Raw genomic sequence first — 19,903 nt, forward strand, 5'->3', positions numbered from 1 at the left:
CTCGGACGTGGGTCCGTCCACGTCTCTCCACCCTATCGCACCTATATATATGCGAGGTTCTTGCCAACCCTAGCCGTCATCACAACATATGGTTTCACACCGTTCCAGATCATTGCACCGCTATCCAAGTCTTCTGCATCCCTCCTTCTGGCGTGCACCGCGAGAATGGATAGGAGGCGTGTGGAATCCCGCCTCTCGTGATCCTGTACGGGAGTGGGGCGATTAGGTTTTTGGGGAGCAGACTCACGCGACTGCTGGTAGTGACGACTTCCTCAACGACGATTTCTTCCCCGACCTCGGCAACCTCTTCATCGACGACATGTCCAAGAACATAAACACTGGTGGTTCGACTCCCGCCGCACCATATGCATTCTTGTCCTCTCTTTTTGAGATCATGCTAGAATTCCTATGTCTAGTTTCTGTCGTAGATTCGATCTACTCGCTTACTATGCTAGTTTGCATCGTTACTGTAGTCTACGCTATTGCTGTCATGATCCCTTTTCTAATTTGCTCATATATTCAACAGCGGCCGGTGGAGATGCAGCAGCGGCGGCGTGATTGGGGAGAGGCGCGGCGGCGGCAGCGGCGAGCGGAAGCTAGAATTGTAACCTAAAAACTGATACCATGTATGATGATGGAATTACACAATGTATTGATCATATGCAAACGCACGTATAGATGATGTACAAGAAGGATTATGACCTCAACTATATAAAATTATGTTAGAGTTGTGTCGAATATTGTGTACAAGGTAGGTTACAGTTGGACTTGTAGTAGTATTGTGTTTAGACAGGATATGGAGTCGTGTCCTAATAGGACACTTGTATCCTAGGCCTCTCATATATAGCGGGGGTAGATACACGATGTAATCTATGCCAACATAATAGCACGGGTGCGCAGGGGAGCCGGCGACGTGTGCCGGCGCCCGGGCAGCCGAGGTGCGGTATTGTGATGGTGTCACGGGAGGAGCGTCCGTAGTCAGACCCCGGGGATGTAGTCATATCGGTGAACCTCGTTAACAAATCTCGGTGTGGTGCTTGTGTGATTGCTTGGTTCTTGGTTGATCAAAGAAGTGCCTCGGATTAATTCTAACAAGTGGTATCACGAGCTAGGTTGTTTGAGGCTGCGACGGAGTTGATGTAGAGGAAGGAAGTATCGAGTTTGAGATGCAGCCTATGCGGCATGGTTCTCGACAATATCGGAAGAAAGCATATCAATGAGAGGCGCGTGTGCGTGTGCCAGCGGCTGACAAGGTTGGACGAGCTATATCGGCGAAACATGTGGCGATTGGTCAGGTGGATCAATTCGGGCGAGCATACGGCGTGTTTGCAGGTTAATTCCCGGCGAGGTCGGATGGAGCAGGCGCGGTGTCCTGGTATTCTAGATCGATCGATGATCGTAAAAATATGGACACAAGGCGGCCCGGTCCGAGGCGCGTACGGGTGGCAACGGCTACGGTGGCCCAGGCGCCTAGGAGTGCTCATGGTGCGGCAATGCACAGGGGAGCTGCAAGGCATCATGAAGATTTGTTTTGGACAAAAAAAAGTGACACAAGGATCAAGGATCTGGCCGTGATATGCTATCAAGAAAGAAAAAAAATCCTAAAGCTACATACGTGTGATGAATCAGCACGTTCACACGGGAAGGCTATGGGGAGTTTAATTTGGTTTTTTCTTTGTGGGTACACGCACGATGACAAGGTCACGGTGACGGCTTGAGTCTCGAGCGTGTCGCGCAGTTGAATAAGTTCGGCTGGGTCAGACTGGACAGTCTGACGAATCGACGCATGTCGGTTGTAACAGAAGACGGTGGTAGAATCGGCGACGACAACATAGGAGCGTGATGTTGATGGTGACTGACTTCTGGGCGTGGAAACACGCGGAGCAGGCCCGAGGGCTTGTGTGGCTTCAACAAGACTATGGCGCGGGGTTGATTCAAGGTGGTGTACACACGAAGCTTGAAGTCAACGGGGCGTGGGGTGGACTGATCATCTACCATGGAGTCATGTTGAAGGTGGAGCTGTATTAAGGGTCTACGGTGTAAGGATCCGGAGAATCGCAGCCTATTCAGCGGGAAAAAAGCGAGTGACACGCAATTCGGACCGGAGCCCAGTGGTCCGATGAAAGCGTGAAACTCGTCATCGGTCTGTGATTATCGGTGGTACTCTGCAGTGGGGGTTGAGTGGTGTGGGTTCGCAACCGTTGAGACTCGACCGGGACAGCGGAGGCTCGACGCGATAATAGCGGAGAGACGTGCGGTACGCACGGGGCATGAAGACGGGCCAGGGCTTTGATGGTCATACATGTGGTGAGATAACTGCGAATTTGACTCAGGGTGACACAAGGCGACGGCGAAATTCCTTCAAGTTTCAGACGAACGGCCAAGGAAGAGCGATGATGTTGAGTTCAGGTAACTCTTATGTGCGACACCCAATATGAGTTGTTCACTTTCACGCAGGTCAGTGATCGGTGTGTGATGGTGTTGGATACTGTGGAAGTTGGGAGCTCAACTAGAGTAATGTGGAGCTCAATTTCGTTCGAGCGTTGACTATGGTCAGAAAAAGAAAGAACTACAAGTTGCAGGTGGAGTCACATGGAGTCTTTGGATTAGCAGCGGTGCTCATGGGATAAGCTCAAATTCAATGTACATGAAAGTTTGATGCATGGACGAATTCAAGGTGGTGGAGAATATTCGCTAAGGTGGAGTTTGTTAGAGCTGTGTTGAATATTGTGTACAAGGTAGGTTACAGTTGGACTTGTAATAGTATTATGTTTAGACAGGATATGGAGTCGTGTCCTAATAGGACACGTGTATCCTAGGCTTCTCATATATAGCGGGGGTAGACACACGATGTAATCTATGCCAACATAATAGCACAGGCGTGCAGGGGGAGCCGGCGACGTGTGCCGGCGCCCAGGACGGCCAGGATGCGGTATTGTGACGGTGTCACGGGGAGGAGCGCCCGTAGTCATGTCCCGGGGATGTAGTCATATCGGTGAACCTCCTTAACAAATCTCGGTGCCGTGCTCGTGTGATTTCTTGATCCTCGGATGATCAACGGAGTGCCTCAGATTATTCTAACAAATTAGAAGATGAGCCAAATGCACAAGATACACATAACACATATACTCAACAACTAGGATCCTTTGGGTCGTTTGCAAAGCCGCTGATGGACCATATATATATATGGGAGCGTGGGCTATCTCCTTTGGGAGTTTTTCTGGCCCGACAACTCTCGAAGCTCTGGCGTCAGGGAGGTAGTTGCATTTGCGGTGGATCTTATGCAGCAAAGCGTCATCATCGCTTTGAACTGCAAAGAAGTTGTCTCTAAAGCGTCTCCAACAGTTTGTCTATAAAGCACCTCCAGACGGAGCAGCGGCGACGGCTTGATCCAGTGCGGTAGGATCCTCTTCTCTCATCCTGACAACCTCGCGACGGCGTCTTCCTCGTATCGAGAGCAAACGAGTTGACGGAAGAGGAAGCGACAAAGTTGGCGGGAGGAAGGAATCGTGGCTTCGGTTGCACTTTGGACGATACCTTCACGTCGTCCAGGCCTGGACATCGTCGAGGCTAATTTGAAGGATATGTATGTTTGCACGTCTGGTTAGACGAGCTGCTGGATGGCAGGCCTGGTCGTCTAAAACGTGTATAGACATCCGCTTAGACGTGCTGCTGAAGTGCTCTAACATTCGAAGGAACCGAGGGAAGTATGCTCACATTATCTAGAAAATCAAGTTAATGGCTTCAGAACTTCAGTCTTGTTCGTTTATTTTCAAAGAATATCGAGGCACATAGCGTCGCTAAACACGGGACTCGCTTAGTCTATCAGTTGGACGCCATGTTTTTCTCATTCAGCCTCCGGAACTAAGTTGTATTCCTCATAATATTCTTGAGTAATAATTAGTAAAGTGTGTGTTTAGCCTACAAAATAATATTTATGGGGCTGGAGACTTCTACACTTTCAAGGTTTGAAATGGGCTTTTTCCTGATTTAGTTTCAAAAAATAAAGTACTCGCAGGATGCACGTAGCAGTTTCGCATTGAAAAACAGGCGAGAAGAACAGTGCGGCACGGCCAACATTCCCGGCCAGTCTTCCTTGGCACTCTCTCAACGCAAAATATAAAGTCATGCACCTAGCAAGAGGACACATTGACCAGATCCATGAAATTAAAATCAAAGCTTTGACGGTTTGCCATAGCACTAATCATGTAGATCGTGGGTACCACAAAGAGGTGATGAGGAAATTAAGGTTAGTGCCCCAGTGAGAGCTAGACCCACCGTGTGGTAGGCATTAAGACATGCACAACGATATACAATCAGCTGTCTAGAAGGGGTTACAGCTAGGATATTAAATGATGTGGAGGAGAGAAAAAGAGCCGTCGGTGTTGGCATTATTTTCTGTTTCTTTTCTTTTTAGACGTGGATGTATGTTGTTTTGCTCCATCAATGGTTTCATATTGTATCATGTGGTTATTATATATATATATAGCGGAACGAAAGCCTATTTCAAAAGAAAAAGAGCCCGTCGGTAATATTAACGACGGTCTGTAGCGCTTGAAAATCGATTGCTAAGGACAGCCTTTCTAGCATTGTATTGGGTGTGTCTGTAAGAAAGGACAACTGCCACTCTTGTAGAGAGTAGTAACGGTGGGGTCGGTCGGAGATGGACGGGATTAACTTCGTAGACTAATTAACATATTTCCAATTTTTGAGGTGTTACAGATACCAAAAAAGACGGTCCATTGTATGAGGTGATTTTACCGCTGTCTACTGGTGACGAGGAGGATCGTTGCAGATAACAGGCGTCTAAATTGATGTACATGCCCTTACTCAACTGGGTGTAGCGACGTGGCTAAGCATGATGGTGTTCATGCCATCATTATGCTAGCATTTTTTTTAGATTATCATTATGCTAGCTATAACATTCAACAGAGTTAGTTTTCCATCGGTAAACAAAAGACAGTTGGTTCTCTTTATATATATTTTTATATCAGGATTAAGTCTGGACATATTGTCTTTGTTTGTTGACAAACTGGGAGTTGAGGCTGCGCATGTCGTACATGGAGGCTGCGCATGGATGGTGCTATCTAGCCCGCAGGGTCGCACCTATAAATGTCGTGATGCTCCATTAGGTGCTTGCAAGTACATATTGGAACCATCAACGCTGCAGATCGACAATGGCGACCACGCCATGGCTGCTGCTTCTCTGCCTCGCCGCTGCCGCCGCCTCGAGCGAGTTGCTCCAAGCTCGTGCCCAACCTGACAACAAAGGTATGCATGCTCACTGTCCCTGAAAATATTAACTGCACACATTGTGTCTTCCTAATATCAAATCTACAACGGATCCATAATGTGCAATTGCAAACTTGTACCAACTCTACCTATCGCAGGTTTTATAAGCATAGATTGCGGGTTTCCGGGGACGACGAGCTACGTGGACAGCACAACCGAGCTCTCCTACGCCCCGGATGCCGCCTTCATCGACACCGGCTCGAACCACAACATCTCGGTGGAGTACATGAAGCCGCAGTCGCTGCTCTCGAAGCGCTACCACGACTTGCGCGCCTTCCCCGGCGGCACACGCAACTGCTACACGCTCCGGTCCCTGGTGGCTGGGCTCAAGTACCTCCTCCGCGCCACCTTTTTCTACGGCGACTACGACGGCCTTAATAGGATGCCAATATTTGATCTTCACATCGGCGTCAACTTCTGGAATACGGTGAACATCTCAGGCTCGGGGTACGTGGTGCAAGTGGAGGCCTTTGTTGTTGTGCCGAGTGACTTCCTGCAGATATGCCTGATCAACACCGGCACAGGGACACCGTTCATCTCTGGTCTGGACCTGAGGCCGCTTAAGAAGACGATCTACCCGCAGGCGACAGCCACGCAGGGCCTGGTGTTGCTGGCTAGGCTCAACTTCGGCCCGACTGACGAGTCCACCTTTGTCAGGTGAGGAGATGACTTAGAGTTTAGCCTTGATGAAATCAATAAGTTCACGAAATTGAAAATTTATTTTTAGTTTAAAACCGGTCCATGAATTCAGAAAAATACAATTATTACCTGCCTGGTAGAGGCTAAGATACTCCCTCCATTTCAAAGTAAAATGCATATTAGTTTGTCTAAGTCAACTTTGTAAAATTTGACCTAGTTAACAGAAAATATATAAGAATCCACAATATCAATAGATGCAATATTTGTTCCGATAGATCAGATGATGTTAATTTGGTATTGTGGATGTTTATAAACTTGGTCAAACTTTATGAATTTTGACTTAGAAGAAAACTAATATGCAATGTGTTTAGAAATGGTGGAAGTGTTTTTTTATGGCTCATAGGGAGGATGATAGGCTGAGATCGAGCGAGAGTGATATATTTCTCTGATACAAAGTTTTGATATCCTACGTAACTAAATAATTGATCCTCACCACTTTTACTTTTCTCAACATGCACACATCCAACCTCACTACGCATGTCACATGGTCCATCACATCATCAAGTACACTCAACCTCTTAGTATTTCATTTTTCGCCACATGCATTTCCTCAACATCATCAACCATATTCAGACGTCCATATTTTTTTTCTTGCAACAAATCATTCCCCCGAAGCCAGAAGGTAACGACGCACTATAACGCGAAGCCTACCTCCATTTACTATATAATAGGACTCCCACCGTTCATATATAGAGAAAGTGGAGGGGCATTATTCTTATATATTCTATTTTTATTCTCAAAGAATTATTGCTATAAATCCCCGCAGCAACGCGGTGTATTAGCTAGTTTAAGTTGAAATTGAGCCAAATGCTGAAACTATATCCAAATATAGATCTTTCCAAATAAGCCCATCACCAATCTGATTGCAATGTACTAATCAAAGACAAATGCAACTGTTCAGGTACCCTGATGATCCATATGACCGAATATGGATTCCACGGGTCAACACGAGAACCTGGACAGAGATATCAACAACGAATAGGGTGCAAAACATAAATGATGACCTTTTCGAGGCGCCGACGGCGGTGATGCAGACGGCAATTAGGCCGCGGGGCGCCTCTCGGCACATAGAGTTGTTCTGGGACGCTGAGCCTCGGCCCAACGATCCATCTCCCGCGTATGTCGTCATCATGCACTTGGCCGAGCTACAGGTCATCCCTAGCACTGCCGTGCGCCAGATAAACGTCATCCTCAATGGGAGGCCATGGTATACAAATGGCTTCCCGCCGGATTACCTCTCGAGCGGTGCCGCGTACACCAATAACCTGTATCGGCAGAGTCGCTACAACTTGTCGATCATTGCCACAACCAACTCGACACTGCCACCTATCCTAAATGCAGTCGAGATTTTCTCCGTCATCCCCATCGCCAACCTCAGCACGGCCTCCCAGGATGGTACGCCTGTTTGCACATAATGGAAGTAACTTCAAGAGTAACGTGGTGTTCAATTTAGCAAATTTATCTATGTGACAATGAGTTAATTAGGAAAGAAGTAAATTGAGTAACTTAGCTAGTTACTCATTTTATGAGTAACATCACACATATCAAAACAAAATAAGTCTATAGCCTAATAAATAAAGCTTTGCATAACACTATATATATGTCACTATCCACTATGTAGATGTATGCTACTATTGTAAATTATTATCCACTGTTGCTAGCTGATTCTGATTTGACATGCGCACATATCACATCATCACACATGCCACCTCATTAATCATGTGCTACTTTTATTTCTCTCAATATGCATGGAAAGTGTTACTTGTACTATTTTCGACATCCACACACACTACTTATACTACTTTTGACATCCACACATTTCACTTCATCAACCCCACTATTTCTTTCAACATGCACACATTGCCACTATTCTCAACATGCATGAGAAATACAATTTATATTCTAAAAATATTTTGCCGCTATATTTAATAATAAAATATAATATTTCATGTTCAGATTCCAGCCAATCAAATCTCAACAATAAATATATTGCAACCAATTTCCGCCGCAACGTGCGGCTATTATCTTTACCGGAGGCTGACTTAGCTAGGTGCACCACTATTGACATAGTCATAAGAAAATCGATTTGTTTGTTTATGTTCACCACAAATGCATATAGGTTGTTATAACATTTTATATCAAATTTGATGGACACGTCAATGAACAACGAGGAGAGATTCAAAGCATGTAATACCAAACCTAAACGAACAATGCTCATGTGCTTCGTGCAGAAAAAGAAATGAACAATGTTCATGTGCTATTTAGTTACTATTCACAAGGGCCATATTGTGTGCTCGCCACAAAAGAGTGGTGGTCACACCAAAGACCAAACAGCTTTGGAACGTCCCGAACAGACCTTTGCACACAGCCATTAACAGTGGTGCCGCCTCTTGTTGATGGTAAGAAAAGAAACCGTGTTGTAAACGCTCAATCATGGTGGTTGAAGCCTACCGTACATAGGCTTAGCAGATGTCGCTACCACTTCAGGAAGAGTTGCTCCAGTGCAGGTGCTCCTATCGGCTGGAGCTGACAATGTCATATCGATGGAATTCTCGTCAGTTGGAGATGTTGCCATGATGCCATCCCGGTCATATGCGTGCAGTATGGAACCCAAAAGCAAGGTAGACGAAGAGACATAACTAGGGTAAGAGGGAGGCAACACATGGGAGGCGGTAAGGGAACAACGGCGGGGATGATCGAGTCTGCATGTTGCTAGGGATTGGGCGTGTGGGCGGGAGATTGCCTAAATATGGATCTAGAATCTTGAGGTGTGAGGAAGAGTGTGATCAAGAGAAGTTCTAGGGCTCACTCTGTTCGGATGAAATAAAAACATAGGAATTAGAAGTAGTACATGTATGTGACGGGATGGTACTTGCCATCCTTAGGAATTGCATGCCTTGTTTCTGTGCAAAAAATGAGCTTTGAGTGAATGTATAATTTTCTCCAAAACGTAGGAAACAAGTAGTATTCCTACAAACCAAATGCATCTACATGAAACTTTTCTCTGGAATCCACATTTCTATGTTTTTCCTATGAAGATCCTTCAAACCAAATGAGGTCCTAGTGCTATAAAATCTTTTGGTGCTACCGTGATACCGTTGATAACACAACCAATAAATTTATCAAAGGTTCTGAAAGAAAGGTAATAGATGTCGTGATATAATATAGCATACTACATGAAATCAACTCAATATGCAAACATACGTAAAGAGCTATAAAACTAATTTTTTTAATGAATAGTACCCTCCTCATACATGTCTCTGAGTGACATTATTCACAACAACTCAGAATTTGAATTTTCCTGTCATGATCGATACCTATTAGATCAATGGTACTAGAAAACTTAAAAAAAATTGACAATATTTTAGTATTGTTACTATGTTGGTAGCATGGTATTAAAGAGAAACTTTTAGTACTAGAAGTTCTATTGAGTGTGGCGAATCGCTGAGGAGCGTGCATAGGAGGAAGAGCTTGAAGTTGGATTAATTTTAGGGTTAGGGTCAGCTATATGTACCCTTCTTTAGACGCAGCGATAGTGCCTCGATCAAGATCAGGAATCAGTTAGTTATACCCAATTGACAGGTATTCTTGTTGCTTATTTTGAGAAATGTAACAGTATCTACCACCGAGGCAATTAGAGGCAAGTACCAGGTGAAGAAGAACTGGATAGGCGATCCCTGCGTGCCCAAGAATTTCACATGGGAAGGATTGGCTTGCAGATATGCTATTTCCAGCCCACCAACTATCATAGGCTTGTGAGTTATATATTTCTGAATGTTCTGTTTTTGTTACAACTAGTAGTAATTGGAAATAAGTTATCTTAATTACTTGTTGTTGTACATATATTGCAGGAATCTATCTTACAGCGCCCTTAGTGGCAACTTGTCATCTTCTTTTGCTAGCCTCGAAGGTCTACAATACTTGTAAGTAAGAGATTGTTAAACTAATTATTGCAATGCTAATTTTAATTTAGAAGCAATCAAATTATTTAACTGGAATTTTTTGGTTCATAGGGATTTATCACACAATTATCTTACGGGCTCAATTCCTGACGACTTGTCGCAGTTGTTCTCGCTCACACTTCTGTAAGTAATATGTTGCATGCTTTTCAAATCCATTCATTCGGAATAATATAACTGTTGTGTTCTTCTAGAGATCTGACAGACAATCAACTCAGTGGATCAATTCCTCCTGGGCTTGTGAGAAGAACTCAAGATGGCTCCCTAACACTTAGGTTGGTAGCATCAGAATTTTTTTCAATGCTAGTTCTAAGATCTTATTTGAATCTTTCGTTCAATATACATTTTATATATCTTAATTCGTCCGCATGATTTACACATGTTTTTCTTTCTTTGCTAGATATGGTAACAATCCAAACCTCTGCAGCAACGACAACTATTGCCAGCCTCCAAAAAAGAAGACAAGATCTATGGTTGCAGTATATGTTGTTGTTCCAATTGTTACAATACTGCTACTATCGGTTCTTCTCATTTGCATGAGAAAAACGAAAGGTAAGAAACCGTGCAAAAACACATACACATCACCTCTGCAATATCAAAGATGCATATGGCATCTCACGAATGCAAGTGTCAAGTGATTAGGTACTAGTTAGCGTGATTGCTTTATGAAGGAAGGACAAGAGGCAATATCAAGCGGAGGGATAAGAATAAGACGAATATGAAGGGGCACAACTCGTTGCAATTGGATAACCACCAGTTCACGTATAGTGATTTAGAGGCCATCACAAATGGCTTCCAACGAGTAATTGGCCGAGGAGGGTTTGGGAAAGTTTATCATGGTTCCTTGGAGGATGGCACACAAGTGGCTGTGAAACTGCTTTCTGAATCTTCAGATCAAAGCGAAAAAGAATTCTTGGCAGAGGTGAGAATAAATGTGATCTTCTCATCGCTAAGTGTACTCATGCGATTTAGTTTGGTAATGCATGGATCTTTCATGTTTTAGGCTCAGACCTTGGCCAAAATTCACCACAAGAATATTGTGTCCTTGATTGGCTACTACAAGGACAAGGAATGCATGGCTCTTGTGTACGAATACATGTCTGAAGGAGCCCTAGATGAACATCTTAGTGGTAAGCAAATTACTCAAATCATTCAACCTTCAAGCCCATAGCAACATCAAATATATTTGTAAGTAACATAAATATATAGTTGTAAAAGTGAGAAGAATTAATCCGAGAAAAAATCAGCACATTGTACACATGCCATTCATCTTATTATATCTGCATTGTAGGGAAAGATAACAACGTGAGAACATTAACCTGGAGACAGAGACTTCGTATCGCCTTAGAATCCGCGCAAGGTAAGCTTTTAATCAAGTTTTTGTACACGTCATTACACATAGCGCAAATTCTGATTGATGATGTGCCATCTGGATATGCATGTAGGGCTTGAGTATCTGCACAAGGGATGTAACCCACCCCTCGTTCACAGGGACGTTAAGACGTCAAACATCTTGCTGAATTCAAACCTGGAGGCTAAGATTGCTGATTTTGGCCTACTCAAGGCTTTCAATAGCAATATTGATACACATGTTTCCACGGCAAGGGTGGTTGGCACACTCGGTTACCTTGACCCTGAGTAAGTGCACAGCTCTTTATTATTTTAGATTATGCTCTAAAACACTTCTCACGAGTTATGAACAGCTGTATTAATATACTTTGGTAATCTAGAAGATAGTATTACTCTCTCCGTCTCGGTGTATAGGTCATCTTAGGCTGCCCGTAATGGAAGTATCATAGATAGTATCATGCATGCCAACTAGGCAATTTCGATGAGGCGGCATAAAATTAAATGAAGAAAGAGATGGTTGAGTATCATATCATGATACCGTATCATATTAAATATTGTGCTACTATGTGTCTTGCATGGCAATAAATGAACCATCATATGATACTAACACATGATACTATGCATAACGGTTGTGGTATCATACACTAGTATCATATGCATGATACTAGTATATGATACTACCCATTACAACCAGCCTTAGGTTATGCACCGTGACCAAGACGGAGAGGAAAACAAGAAAATTAATGTAATTTTTCTAATTAATATCATTGCATGCAATGAACTGACCACTGCATATCGTGCTAGTTAGTCTCAAGTCATTAAAAACATACATGTCCCACATCTTTTATTGGTTGATTCCTTTATTCATGTTAAAAAAACAAAAAACAAGATGAAAGTTAAGCCCAAGTGTTTTGAGATTTTTTGGTTTTCATAAGATGACTTATAAACCGAAACGGAGGGAGTAGTTCAACATACATGCATGCTATAATGTATTATCTACCTTTTCTCCTAGGGTGGTCAAAATTAAGAACTTTGTCCATTTAATTGACTTTTTTTCCTTCAACTTAGTAATTTAATCAACTATCCTGATTTCCATGAGAATCAAATTAATTTCTACTTCCTCCGTTGTTAAATATAACACATTTTAGAGATTGCACTGTAAACTACATATGGATGTACATAGGCATATTTTAGAATGTAGATTCACTCATTTTATTTCGTATGTAGTCTCCTAGTGAAATCTCTAAAAGGCCTTATATTTAGGAACGGATGGAGTATTAATTATTTGTAAATTAATTCTTCTAAAATTTCTTTGAGCCAAAATTATCTTGAAGAACTTGACCTGAATGTTTCTCCTTGAAACTAGACCCATTAACATATTTCTTACTTTACTAGGTACCATGCTACATTTCATCTAACCAACAAGAGTGACGTCTTTAGCTTTGGCGTAGTGTTACTGGAGATAGTCACAGGGAAACGACACATCTTAAATGATCCTGAGCCGATGAGCATTGTTCAGTGGGTGCGGCAGCGTCTCACCCATGGCAACATTGAGGACGTGGTAGATGCACGCATCTGTGGCGAACACAATGTCAATAGCGTGTGGAAAGTTGCGGACACCGCGCTGAAGTGCACCGCCCAGAAGCACGGGCAGCGGCCCACGATGAATGACGTTGTAGTGGTCCTACAAGAGTGCCTTGAGCTCGAGGTTGTGCACGACAAGGTGAATGCAGGATTTTACACGACCGGGAGCAGTAGCAACATGAATGGTTGCAGTCGGTACGACATTGACACGTCTATCGATGAGAGCCAAAGCAACACTGCCTCAGCCTCAGAGCTAGAGCATTTGGGCAGCCTGCCAACAATGTCTACTGGTCCAGCTATTAGGTGAGTGGATTTAGACAATGGATTTCCTCCAACTCTTGTCTGCGAGAACTCTTAGTTTTCTCTCGACGCAATTCAAAGTCTTTACAACGGTTGTAGTTATCATCAGAGGAAGTGTGAATGTACAGATGCTCAGACATTTAATGTGTGTTGGCTTTTCTTGACATTAAGAATGAGATTAAAATAAAGTGTGTAACACTTGATGCATCCGAATATGCCTAGTAGAGGACGACCCACACATAGGACTCAGGGCATGTCCCGAAATGCTCCGGCACCCGACTCCTCCAACTCCAGGTTCGGCGTAGGGCTGAACACTCTAACTCTTGCAGTCCGTCGAGAGGAACTAAGCGCCCGTTCGGCAGTCTTCCGCGGAGCGCAGCGCGCATAGCAGCTTTTTAACAGCTCCGCAAATTATAACTGGATGCCACTTCGCTTCGGCGTGGAGTCGCCAAGTGAAGGGAGTCCGAACGCATCCTAACTATTTTAGCCATGTAAAATTTGAGGAGTTGAGGAGCTGGCAAACCGAGCTCCTCCAAAATGGGGAAGCATGAGCTAAGCGATATTTACCCACCACTTTCACATAATAAGCTGGCGAATCTAACTGACAACATGCACAAGGCAAATCACCGTTGATGCCGAATCACGTGGATCCCAGCGACCGTGGCGCACATGGTTCAACCCATTTAGCCGTCTTCCCGTTTTTTCAGTTGTATACGGTTTGTATACAGTAAAATCTTATCTGCACAATGCATGCTCCCTGTCGTACTCGCCCACGTGAGCCAGTCATCTACAGCACGACCCAGCCACCCCATACTAATGTATGGCTAAATTTATAGGATCGGCAATAGAGATAATGTATATGATCGGCAACCACATTATCACTATACATTATCGCAATAATGTTTATAGGATCGGCAATACATGAGACGCCTCTAACTGGTTTATGCAAAAAATTATTTTATGTGGCTTCTAAGGTTTCAACCAAACCGCAATTACCAATGTTTATCATCAAGCATGATAATTCAAGTGGCTAGATTAACTTTGCAGGGCATACAAAACATGAGATAATAAAATCTCGAGCCCCATACTGAACTTCGTCATATGCAATGACCCCCCGTGCAGATCATATATGCATTGCCCTTTCGTCTACGAAACATTCATCTTTCCTTAACTATGGTGGAATCCAAAAAATTGTTAGCAATTCGTTGATCTGTCAATCAACATACTCAGGAGCAACATGAAAGGATCGCGGATTGCGAACTTTGTCAAATTCCACCATGCCATCAAGATCAGGACTACACAAATTCGAAGGAAGCAACAAGAACATAGGGTAACATATTTCATCTGCTACCCGCACAAATAATTTCTAGTAATAGATAGATAAAAGAAGCACGTTATTCCTCCAAATGCATCGAATGCTTCAACATCGGTGAAGAGTGCCCCTAGCATGGATTTTTTAGGTATGGAGTAGCTACAACCATTGCTCTTAGTTGGTGTAGTAATCATGTTCACGTCTTTAGATGTGTGATCATTTCGATTTGCAAACTTATATGCAAATGAAGCTTTTGTTGTATGTGAAATGACAAAACTAGTTTTCCTCTAAACTGTAACTTGTGTTAACTGAGAAAATTTGTGATCTTTCAAAAATTATATTATTGCTGCATATTTGGTGCTCTACATAGCATATACGTGGCCATGGGCAGCCCATCCGGGACGACCCGATCCCACCCGATCCAAAAATCCCAGGTTGGGTTGGGCCTAATCATGCCATCGTATTGGGCTCAGACCTAACATTTGAGCCCGCTGGTTGGCCCGGGCCGGGCTCGAGCTTGTGAAAAACAAAATTTCAGCCGTGGGTGGGACGGGACGATCGTGCCGTGTCGGGCTTTCTCGGGCTCAACCCCGATTTATTAGGCCCGATGGTCGTGTCGGGCTGGGCTCACGCATGTGTTTTTAGCACCGGGTATATTTTGACCCGGCCCAAAGCACGACATATGCCCAGGTATAATGTACCATAGTAAAGCTCTTTAGGGAGCTCCTAGTCGGCGCCTTAAGCGTTGATACGTCTGCGTCGCATCTACTTTTCCGAACTCTTTTGTCCTTGTTTTGAACTCTAATTTGCATGATTTGAATGGAACTAACCCGTAGTGACGTTGTTTTCAGCAGAATTGCCCTGGTGTTGTTTTTGTGCAAAAATAAAAGTTCTCGGAATGTCCTGAAAATTTACGGATATTTTTTCTGGAATAAAAGAAAAATACCTGCGCAAAGATCCACCTGAGGGGGCGTGCCAGTGGGCCACAAGCCCACAGGCCGCGGCCACCCCCTATGGTCGCGCCGTGCAGGCTTGTGGGGCCCACGTGGCACCATCGCCCCCAAACTCAGCTCTATATCTTCTGTTTCGCCTGAAAAAAACAAAGAGAAGGTTTCATCGCGTTTTGCGATACGAAGGCGCCGCCACATCCTGTTCTTCATCTGGAGGGCAGATCTGGAGTCCGTTTCGGGCTCCGGAGAGGGGAAATCGTCGCCATCGTCATCATCAACCTTTCTCCATCGACAATTCCATGATGCTCTTCATCGTTCGTGAGTAATCTCATCGTAGGCTTGCTGGGCGGTGATGAGTTGGATGAGATCTATCATGTAATCGAGTTAGTTCTTGACGGGGATTGATCCCTAGTATCCACTATGTTCTAGATTGGTGTTGCTACTACTTGGCTATGCTTAATGCTTGTCACTAGGGGCCGAGTGCCATGATTTCAGATCTGAACCTATTATGTTGTCGCCAATATATGTGTGTTTTAGATCCTATCTTGCAAGTTGTCGTCACCTACTATGTGTTATGACCCGGCAACCCTGGAGTGACAATAGCCGGAACCACCCCCGGAGATGACCATAGTATGAGGAGTTCATGTATTCACCGCGTGTTAATGCGTTGGTCCGGTTCTTTATTAAAAGAAGAACCTTAATATCCCGTAGTTTCCATTAGGACCCCGCTGCCACGGGAGGGATGGACAATAGATGTCATGCAAGTTCTTTTCTCTAAGCACGTATGACTACATACGGAATACATGCCTACATTAGATTGACGAATGGGAGCTAGTTACATATCTCTCCGTGTTATAGCTGTTACATGATGAATCACATCCGTCATACTCATCCATCACCGATCCACTGCCTATGAGTCTTTTACTACTGGTCCTCGCTACGTTACTTTGCCTAGGCTTGTCCCTTGCAACAAAAGGGATTGGTACACTTCGCTGCTGCTGTTACTTGTTACTTTGCTGCTGCTGCTACTGCTGTTACTTGCTACTTCGCTGCTACTTGTTGCAAGACTTTTCTGGAGCCGTATCCGGGGAAGCATTCTTCTTAAGAATAATCCCCCGTCAACGTGCTGGCGCCATTGATACAATAGTTAGGAATAGTCTGCCTTGTCACCAGATCGTTTCTGGCACCGTTGCTATCATACTACTTTGCTACTGATACTTTGCTTGCACACACTAATCTTTCAGGTGTGGTTGAATCTGACGCATTCAGCTGCTAATACTTGAGAATATTATTTCGCTTCCCGTCGTGCGAACCAACAAATTTGGGTTGAATACTCTACCCTCGAAAACTGCTGTGATCCCATATGCTTGTGGGGCATCAAGGCTTTTTCTGGCGCCGTTGCCGGGGAGGCACAACTATAATCTCTGAGTCACTTGGAATTGACGTCTGCTGATCACTATGAGGAATCCGAAAGATCCGAGAACTAAAATCCTACCTTCCACTACGAGGAGAGGTAAGGAACTGCCATCTAGTTCTGCACTTGATTCACCTTCAGTTTTGAGTAAGTTTGCGACTTCGCCTCCTGCTAGAAATCTTGATATGTCGCGTGTGCTAGATGATGCTACTTCTGCTGTCCATGATGCTATGCTTGATACTATGCCTGATGATGCTATGCTTGATACTATGCCTGATGATGCTATGCTTGATACTATGATTGATGATGCCATGCTTGATACTATGCCTGCTATGCCTGATACTGCTTTGCCACTTGGTGGCCTTGATGCACAAATTGCTAGAGTTGCTGCTAGATGTGATGATACTTCTGAAACTGCTGATACTATTGAAGTAGAACCTGCTACTATGCCTGAATTGCCTATTATGCTTGATACGCGCTATGTTATGGAGGGAGAGATAGCTGAGGATTTTCTTGCGTGTAAGGATATCTATGATGTTGAGAAACTTCTGCGCAAGTGGAAAGAAAAATCTCTGAGCGCTAGGATGAAATATGACCCGAAGTTTGCCACTTCACCTATCTTTGTGACCGATAAGGATTATATATTCTCTGTCGACCCTGAGTTAATCACTCTAGTCGAATCTGATCCTTTTCATGGTTATGAGTCTGAAACGGTTGTAGCCCATCTTACCAAACTACACGATATAGCCACCCTATTCACTAGTGAGGAAAAGATCCGCCACTACTATATGCTCAAGCTATTTCCTTTCTCGCTAAAGGATGATGCTAAGACCTGGTTCACTTCTCTTGCTCCTGGTTGTGTGCGTAGCCCCTAGGATATGGTCTACTACTTCGCTGAAAAGTATTTCCCTGCCCACAAGAAGCAAGCTGCCTTGCAGGAAATATACAACTTTGCTCAAGCTGAAGAAGAGAGTCTCCCACAAGCTTGGGGGAGGCTTATCCAACTACTGAATGCTTTGCCTGATCACCCTCTTGAGAAGAATGAAATACTTGAAATCTTCTACAATGGACTTACCGATGCTTCCAAAGACCATCTAGATAGTTGTGCCGGTAGTGCTTTTAGGGAACGAACTGTAGAACAAGCTGAAATTCTATTGAATAACATCTTGTGCAATGAGAATGCTTGGACTATTACCGAACCACCTCCTAAGCTAACTCCAAAGAAAAGAGGTATTATATTCCTCAGTCCTGAAGATATGCATTAAATCTGAAGATGTCAAGAAATCTATGCGAGAGAAAGGCATTAAATCTGAAGATGTCAAAAATATACCACCTATCAAAGAGATCCATGGTCTCGATAACCCGATACAGGTAGTAGAAGTAAATTCTCTGCGTAGGTTCGATGAGAGTGATATTCCTTTTGATAAACCTTCTAGCTTATGCATGGATGAATTTGATAACTTTGTTGCAAATAACAGAGTTTCAATGACTATGTTAGCAGACAATTGGAAAAGAATGCTCGTATGCTTAGTCATTTAAGTGCTTGTGTGGACAGAAACGTCAATGATCTTAAACTTCTGAGTAAACATGCTTCTATGGTTACTACTCAGGTAGAACAAGTACTTAAAGCTCAGAATGACTTGCTCAATGAGTTGAATGAAAATTCCGTCAGAGACGTCACTAGAGGCGGTAGAATGACCCAGGAACCTTTGTATCCTGAAGGTCATCCGAAGAGAATTGAACAAGATTCTCAAGGAGTTAGCACTAGCAACCCTGTTGCTGCTACCCCTGAGAGTCCAAGCGATGCCTCTATCTCTGATGCTGAAACACAATCTGGTGATGAAGATGATCCTAATGATGATATCAATAGTGATGTTCATGAAGATGCTCAACCTAGCAATGAAAAGGATGTGGAGATTGAACCTAGTGTTGATCTTGATAACCCACAGCCTAAGAATAGATGATACGATAAGAATGACTTCGCTGCTAGGAAGCACGGTAAAGAAAGGGAGCCATGGGTTCAGAAACCTATGCCCTTTCCTCCCGAACCATCCAAGAAAAAGGACGATGAGGATTTTGAGCGACTCGTTGAAATGATCAGACCTGTCTTTCTGCAGATGTGTTTGACTGATATGCCCAAGATGTCTCCGTATGCTAAGTACATGAAAGATATTGTGACTAATAAGAGGAGGATACCTGATCTTGAGATCTCCACCATGCTCGCTAATTACACTTTCAAGGGTGGAACTCCGAAGAAACTAGGTGATCCCGGTGTGCCCACTATACCTTGCTCCATTAAAGGCAACTACGTTAGAACTGCGTTATGCGACCTTGGATCCGGAGTTAGTGTTATGCCTCTCTCTCTTTATCATAGACTTGAACTGGATAAGTTGACACCCACTGAAATCTCTGTGCAAATGGTCGACAAATCAACTGCTTTCCCTATCGGCCTTTGCGAGGATGTGCCTGTTGTGGTTGCTAACACCACTATCTTAACAGACTTTGTTATCTTGGATATTCCCGAGGACGATGCCATGGATGTCATCCTCGGAAGACCTTTTTTAAACACTTTAGGGGCTGTTATAGATTGCAACAAAGGCAATGTCACTTTCCATGTCAACGGTAATGAGCATACGGTGCACTTTCCAAAGAAACAATATCGAGTACATTGCATCAATGCTATCGAAAAGACTTCATCGATTCTTATTGGGAGCTTTGAATGCCATATTCCTCATGTCAAGATGAAGTATGACTTACTGGTTGGGGAGATACACATCCCCATTGAGGTGACTGATACGTCCATTTTGCATCATGTTTTCATGTTGATATTTATCACTTCTTATGTTGTTATTTCATTTCACGGTACTATTCTTATGCCTTTTCTCTCTTATTTTGCAAGGTTTACATGAAGAGCGAGAATACCGACAACTGGGATTCTGGCCTGAAAGTGGAGCAAAGTTGAGATACCTATTCTGCGCAACTCCAAACGCCGTGAAAATCAACGGAGATTTTTTTCCGAATATATAAAATACTGGGCCGAAGT

The 19,903-nt window shown here is 43.7% G+C and overlaps 1 protein-coding gene across 1 annotated transcript; it reads left to right on the plus strand.

Moving 5' to 3' along the window:
• Positions 1 to 5,177: 5,177 nt before the first annotated feature.
• LOC123401354 (putative leucine-rich repeat receptor-like serine/threonine-protein kinase At2g19230) lies at positions 5,178 to 13,191 on the plus strand. Its single transcript, XM_045095142.1, has 13 exons — positions 5,178 to 5,271; positions 5,391 to 5,949; positions 6,893 to 7,386; positions 9,608 to 9,746; positions 9,843 to 9,914; positions 10,005 to 10,076; positions 10,145 to 10,225; positions 10,351 to 10,502; positions 10,622 to 10,872; positions 10,954 to 11,080; positions 11,242 to 11,310; positions 11,396 to 11,588; positions 12,696 to 13,191. Exons 1-13 carry the CDS (start codon positions 5,178 to 5,180, stop codon positions 13,189 to 13,191), a joined length of 2,799 nt encoding a protein of 932 aa, XP_044951077.1.
• The last annotated feature ends 6,712 nt before the right edge of the window (positions 13,192 to 19,903 follow it).

The sequence above is a fragment of the Hordeum vulgare genome, chromosome 1H (genome assembly GCF_904849725.1).
Source record: "Hordeum vulgare subsp. vulgare chromosome 1H, MorexV3_pseudomolecules_assembly, whole genome shotgun sequence".
Lineage (NCBI taxonomy): Eukaryota > Viridiplantae > Streptophyta > Magnoliopsida > Poales > Poaceae > Hordeum > Hordeum vulgare.

What these genes read in the sequence shown, in the direction of transcription:
- LOC123401354 (XM_045095142.1), top strand. Translation starts at nt 5,178, where the DNA reads ATGGCGACCACGCCATGGCTGCTGCTTCTCTGCCTCGCCGCTGCCGCC. An exon ending in CAGCACGGCCTCCCAGGATG is followed by an intron (nt 7,387 to 9,607) that starts GTACGCCTGTTT and finishes GAAATGTAACAG; the next exon opens with TATCTACCACCGAGGCAATT. An exon ending in TTGTTCTCGCTCACACTTCT is followed by an intron (nt 10,077 to 10,144) that starts GTAAGTAATATG and finishes GTGTTCTTCTAG; the next exon opens with AGATCTGACAGACAATCAAC.